The sequence below is a fragment of the Limanda limanda genome, chromosome 16 (assembly GCF_963576545.1).
Source record: "Limanda limanda chromosome 16, fLimLim1.1, whole genome shotgun sequence".
NCBI classification, from domain to species: Eukaryota; Metazoa; Chordata; class Actinopteri; order Pleuronectiformes; family Pleuronectidae; genus Limanda; species Limanda limanda.
In genome coordinates, this window is record NC_083651.1 from 5,035,195 (window position 1) to 5,041,194 (window position 6,000).

The 6,000-nt window shown below is 46.0% G+C and overlaps 1 protein-coding gene across 1 annotated transcript in view; it reads left to right on the top strand.

Moving 5' to 3' along the window:
* clasp1a (cytoplasmic linker associated protein 1a) overlaps positions 1 to 5,695 on the top strand; it is a 57,253-nt gene extending 51,558 nt beyond the window's left edge. Inside the window, exons 33-40 of the mRNA XM_061088471.1 lie at positions 222 to 369; positions 968 to 1,214; positions 2,065 to 2,121; positions 2,958 to 3,148; positions 3,289 to 3,417; positions 3,896 to 4,102; positions 4,531 to 4,647; positions 5,449 to 5,695. Coding sequence (XP_060944454.1) covers positions 222 to 369; positions 968 to 1,214; positions 2,065 to 2,121; positions 2,958 to 3,148; positions 3,289 to 3,417; positions 3,896 to 4,102; positions 4,531 to 4,647; positions 5,449 to 5,535 — 1,183 coding nt within the window. The 3' untranslated portion in view covers positions 5,536 to 5,695. The remainder of the gene's footprint in view (positions 1 to 221; positions 370 to 967; positions 1,215 to 2,064; positions 2,122 to 2,957; positions 3,149 to 3,288; positions 3,418 to 3,895; positions 4,103 to 4,530; positions 4,648 to 5,448) is intronic.
* The last annotated feature ends 305 nt before the right edge of the window (positions 5,696 to 6,000 follow it).

Here is a 6,000-nt window from a genome sequence, read left to right on the forward strand (position 1 = left end):
AGGTCACCCCCCCCCCCACAGGAGAGCCCGACCCTTTGCATGACTGACATTTCCCCTTTTCCGGACCAGCTGAGAGAATCTTTCATTTTTACTTTCCTCCTTGACACACACACGTATTAATCCATCATCTCTAATAAAATGTGCTTGTTTACCTGCTGCTGATGCACAATTTAAAGCTTGTGTGTTTTTCTCTTTCTGTCGTTTGTGTGTTTGTGTGTTAGTATGATGGAGTACGACACTGAGAACATGAACTCGGAGGAGATCTACAGCTCGCTCCGTGGCGTCACCGAGGCGATTCAGAGCTTCAGCTACCGGAGCCAGGAGGACCTGAACGAGCCAATCAGACGCGAGGGCAAGAGGGACGACGCTGTGAGTCACAATCCTTTCAAACTGTTTCTTCAATACTGGCTTATTTGCTCTTTTGAACACTGTGGGCAACATGTTGGGAATTCGACACGGAACCTGAGAATTAGAATTCAATTTGTGGAACCACATTCCAAAAAACCATTCCTAGTCCCTTTCCAAGTCTTTATATTACATAGAAATTGAAAAACTTTAAATAACAAAAACAGGATACACAAATAATTCTGTAAATAAAACAAATGTCTCAAATGATATACATTTGTACTAACAATACACAGCTATGAAAGGATCACTCTACATCTGACTGACAAACAGCACATCTCTGACCTTAATAAACAGGTTTTAAGACAAAAACTTATGGTTAAAACTTTTTTTAAACGTCTTTGCGAAAAGAAGATACCCGTAAAATAAATTTCACATTTTAGTTCATGAATTTTAGATTTAGTAAGTTATAAAAATGAAGTTTTCTACAACTTTTATATTATGTACAAGGATGTCAAACAAGCTTATTTCTTTTTTTTTTTTAAAGGGATATTTCACCTAAAACGGTTCGGACGACTACATCCTACAGTATTAATCTGTTTCTCTCTCCTTTGTGCTCCAGGCCGGGCGAGAAGGAGTAGCGCCGTCCCCCGGCTCTGACGCTCGCCTGGGATTGGACGTGGTGGAAGGAGGTCGCACGGCGTTGGATAACAAAACCTCTCTGCTCAACACGCCCTCGCCACGCTCCTTCTCCGGGCCGCGCGGCCGCGAGTTTGCTCCTTACGGCTACGGAGAAACCATCTGTACCTATGACAAGAGCGCCCTGAAGGAGGCCGTGTTCGACGATGACGTGGAGCAGTTCCGAGACTGTGAGTAACCGTTGGTAACCAAGCTGCGGCAAAGTACAGGCTGTTGATTATTGCAGGAAACAGAAATACAAACACTTCAGGGTCCACATACATGTTGTGTTTTAGAGAAGCTAAATGCTCCTGGTGTAACATGGTGTTCAGGCTGCTTCTTATTATATCACCTGACCACCAGCCACCTTCTGTTTCCTTTTATAGATATAAAACTCTAATTATCAATATTAAAAGGCTCTGCAGTTATAAAGTGAAAGTTAAAGTGTCTCTATGCAGCAGCAGATCAGATTCTGACTCGACAGGGATTTTGATTATTTTGTCCGACCCATCCCGACCTATCGCTCTACAGCAGAGTCACAACTCAGAGTTTTATTCTATTTGACAGATGTGGTTTTAAAAGATCATTAATACGTTGGATAATTTGAGGATCTCTCATCTCAACGTGTGTTTGAGACACAGACGTTTTAAGAGCACAAACCAGCAGCCGTCACTTTTCCCTCCTCATCCCTCCGAACACATCTGTCCTCCACCATGACTCTATTGTATAATGTGACCATATCATATTGTATTGAGAACACAAAGAGAGATGGATTCTGCTGTGCGATGCTGAGACTCGACACAAGATGTAGAAACGAAGAGGTGAAACTTTCTGTGCTTTAGTTTCACCACAGCAGTGTGTGAGTCTGCAGTTCCTTTTGTTGTGAGACACAATCCGCTCTGTGCATCACTGTGTTGTCATCGCATCCTGTCTCCCCTCTGTCCCCCCCACCTCCATCCCTCCTCCACCCACACCCTCCTCCTCCTCCTCCTCCTCCTCCTCCTCCTCCTCCTCCTCCTCCTCCTCCTCCTCCTCCTCTAGGCCGACGTCAGGAAAGCGGTGAAAACAAGATGACGCTCCCCAAGGTCTTTGCTCCCGGTAAAGAAGCCCCCCCCCCCCTGCCTGAGTTGTCTTAATGACTGAACTCACGTCTGACTCTTCACTGACCATCACTGCACTCGCCCTCTTTCTGTGTCTGATTCCCTGTTTCTTCTCGGGTCTTCTAACTTCTTTTAACTCCACCTCTTCCCTTTGTGTTCACTAAATCCAACCTGTCTTACTTAAAACCAGAACTAGCAGGTTAATGCTTTTTCACTAAATGGTTATGGGATTATCTTTGATAATTAATAGCGTCATATTAACTGTAACAATAAAACAGCTTGATATCCATAGCAAGGTTCATCTTGATAAGACTTTTATACGTTTATAGCAAAGCGATAAAAGGTAATTTTGTCCTTCTGACAGGAACTGTCTATTATAAAAATAGATAAACTGAGTTCTACACCCATCAGTTGACTTTATATGTGTGTATATATGTATTTTATATTCAATTTATTGTCAAAATCCCTTTTTAAATGATCAAGCTTCCAAAATTCAAAATTGGTGCAACAACATTAGACATTTATCCCTAACAGTGCATTTAGAGCTTTACTCTCTGCATTTAGCATCTTAACATATCATGTCATCTTAAATTCATTCTTAACATATAACATCTATTTTTAATTGGTTCTACACTAACATACTTATACAATAAGCAGTTTATTTGTGTCGTAAACGGGTACAAAAATATCCCGCAGCACTTTTCCTCTAGTTTAAAAACCACTTAGAACCCTGAGGAGTGATGGCAGATGAAATGAGTGATGAATTAAACCAAGATCTGATCGTTTTTACACTTATTAACTCGTTCTTTTCTCCTCCTCCTCTCCGGCGAGCAGTCGGCCAGGACCACTCTGACCTCGTGGCCGACCTCCTGAAGGAGCTGTCCAATCACAACGAGCGCTCAGAGGAGCGTAAGGGCGCCCTGGTGGAGCTGCTGAAGATCACCCGAGAGGACAACCCGTCCGTGTGGGACGAGCACTTCAAGACCATCCTGCTCCTCCTGCTGGAGACGCTCAGTGATAAAGATGTAGGTTGAATAATGACTCTGCTCTGAGTCTCTGTGTGTGTGTGTGTGTTTCCATTGCTGCTTATTATCATACAATTGTGTTTGTGGAGTCTGCGTATGAAAGAGCAGGATGTTTAATGGCCTGTCCCTGTTTCCCTCAGCACACCATCCGAGCCATGGCCCTGCGCGTGCTCAAAGAAATCCTGAAGAATCAGCCGGCTCGCTTCAAAAACTATGCAGAGCTGACGATCATGAAAACTCTGGAGGCGCACAAAGACTCACACAAAGAGGTACACAACTCCAGCCTCATCCACACACTGCAGTGTAAAACAAGCTGCAGGCAACTCAACACTCCCTGCACCCGTTGTTTATGTAATAATGTTTGTGCAGCTTGAAATCACAGATCAGAGTCCGTTTATTATAAATCCAAAGATAAACCTAGTCGTGCAGAGCTTTACAGTCTTGGCATCAATATTAGGCTGATACAATAGCTGGACACTATAACCCCGACCTTTGACCCTTAACCCAGGAAGATTTAAAATGGCGCTCATTACCAAGGCTCACTCGTAGATATCAGTCAAATTAATATTCCTGATTTGATCCCTGAGGAAACAGTGAAAACATTGAAAAAATTACTAGAAGAAAGTGGGAAAAGTGGTTTCTTTTCATCCTGATAAAACACTAGTCGTCACCACTGAACAACACAAATTAAATGACATTTAATTCTACATTATATGATTAACCACAGTGTGTATGTGTGTCTTCCAGGTGGTGCGTGCAGCAGAGGAAGCTGCCACCACCCTGGCCGGCTCCAGCCACCCGGAGCAGTGCATCAAGGTCCTGTGTCCCATCGTCCAGACGGCCGACTACCCCATCAACCTGGCCGCCATCAAGATGCAAACTAAAGTCATCGAACGCATCACCAAGGACTCGCTGGTGCAGCTGCTGCCCGACATCATCCCCGGACTCCTGCAGGTCCGACTCAAAGCTTCGTGACACATTAACTGAAAGACAGATAATGGAAAAACCCCTCATTTCTTGTTTTAAATGTCAGGAAACCTGCTTCGAAAAGTTTATAAAACTCAAAACCGATCTGAAAATGTAGTGCACGTTGTTTTCCAGACACACGTGGCAAATGTCCCGAGGCCTCCACACATTATATAACATGAAAACAGGCTTTCAGATTAGAAACCTCCCCGCTGGCTTCAAAAAGGCTTATTTGGTCAATGTTCATATTTGGACACTGGGAATTATTTGCCTTATTTGTCCCTGGAAATGTTTGCGTGTACTCTGCCCTATCAGCAACTGCTCCAGAGTTCCTGCTGACCCCGTGTGTGTGTGTGTGTGTGTGTCTGTGTGTGTGTGTGTGTGTGTGTGTGTGATGCCGTCTCTTCTCTGTGCAGGGCTATGACAACACAGAGAGCAGCGTACGCAAGGCCAGCGTGTTCTGTCTGGTGGCGATCTACTCTGTGATTGGCGAGGATCTCAAACCCCATCTGGCTCAACTCACGGGCAGCAAGGTACTGAGAGCCGCCAACAACACTCTGCACGCACAGACACACACACACACACACACACGCTTCACCAGACGCAAACCCTTATCATCTTCCCATGTTGTCATTTCTCCGCTGGTTCCAACCGGTTGTCCAAGTATTAAGCCCAAGGTCATATTTGTCCTGCTTGTCACTACGTGTCCCTGGGTTATGTAAGGCTTGGGGTCTGAGGGGCAGGTGCACCTGGACCGAGGGGATCCGTCCCAAACCCAGACCACCCCCACTCCCACTCCCAGCTCCAGTCTTGAGGGTAACTGGTTATCTGAGATGAGTCAGTGAAGTTCTGAGTCGACCGAGAGAAGCCGATGAAGCTCTGGCACCTTCTCAAGTCGTCCAGATCATATAAAAAAGGCAAAGTGATAAGGAGTCAAAGGTGCAGATTCAAGAGGACAATAGACTTGATTCATTCACTATTATATACTAATCACTTTAATAACCAGTAGAACCAGCAGGGGTTAAAGGGCTCCACCACTGGGTTCTAGAGCATTCTAGATTTTAAATAAACCATTCGGTCTTCAGAATCTCGAGTGTCTCCTGCTGTCTTCTCATTCGGGACCATCAGGACATTCTCTGGACTTTTACTTGGAGAAGCTACGGGAACAGTCCTTAGTGTTATGATCCACTCGGACTTTTGGGTTCTTCCCTCTTTAGAGAACATGTGAAGGTTCTCCACAGCACAGCAGCTTCAGATGGAAACACCTCCTCTTACTGCTGAAGTGAACGTTGATGTTTGTGTGTTTGTGTGTTTGTGTGTTTGTGTGTTTGCAGATGAAGCTGCTGAACCTGTACATCAAGCGAGCCCAGACGACCAACAGCAACAGCAGCAGCTCCTCGGACGTCTCCTCTCACAGCTAGTGGAGCTGGGGGGGGGGGTGAACGGTGTGGATGGACGTGGGCGTGGCCGTGCTTCTCTCAGACTCCTCCCTGTCTGAGCTTCCCCTCCTTTCCTCTTCCTCCTCCTCCTCCTCCTCCTCCTCATCATCACAACGCTCCACTGCGCTTCTCTCCTGTTTCGAGAGGCTGCCGTCAACCTGTGTGTCCAGCCCCCCCCCGACCCCACCCCACCCCCCCACCCCCCTGCTCTCAATACTTGTGAATGTAACTCCGGGCCGGTTTCAGACTCAGCGTGTTTAGAGACGTGAGGACGACCTTCGCTCTTCCTCCTGTCAGGTTCTCCTCTTCCTCCCGGAGCTCGGATCCGGTCGCAGCCGGAGTTCGGACACGAGTTACTTTCACGTCAGAGGAGAGAAACGTTTTCTGAGAATCAGTTTCACAACAGTTCGGGATGAAGTGTCATTTGGCTGGACCAATGATGGGAAC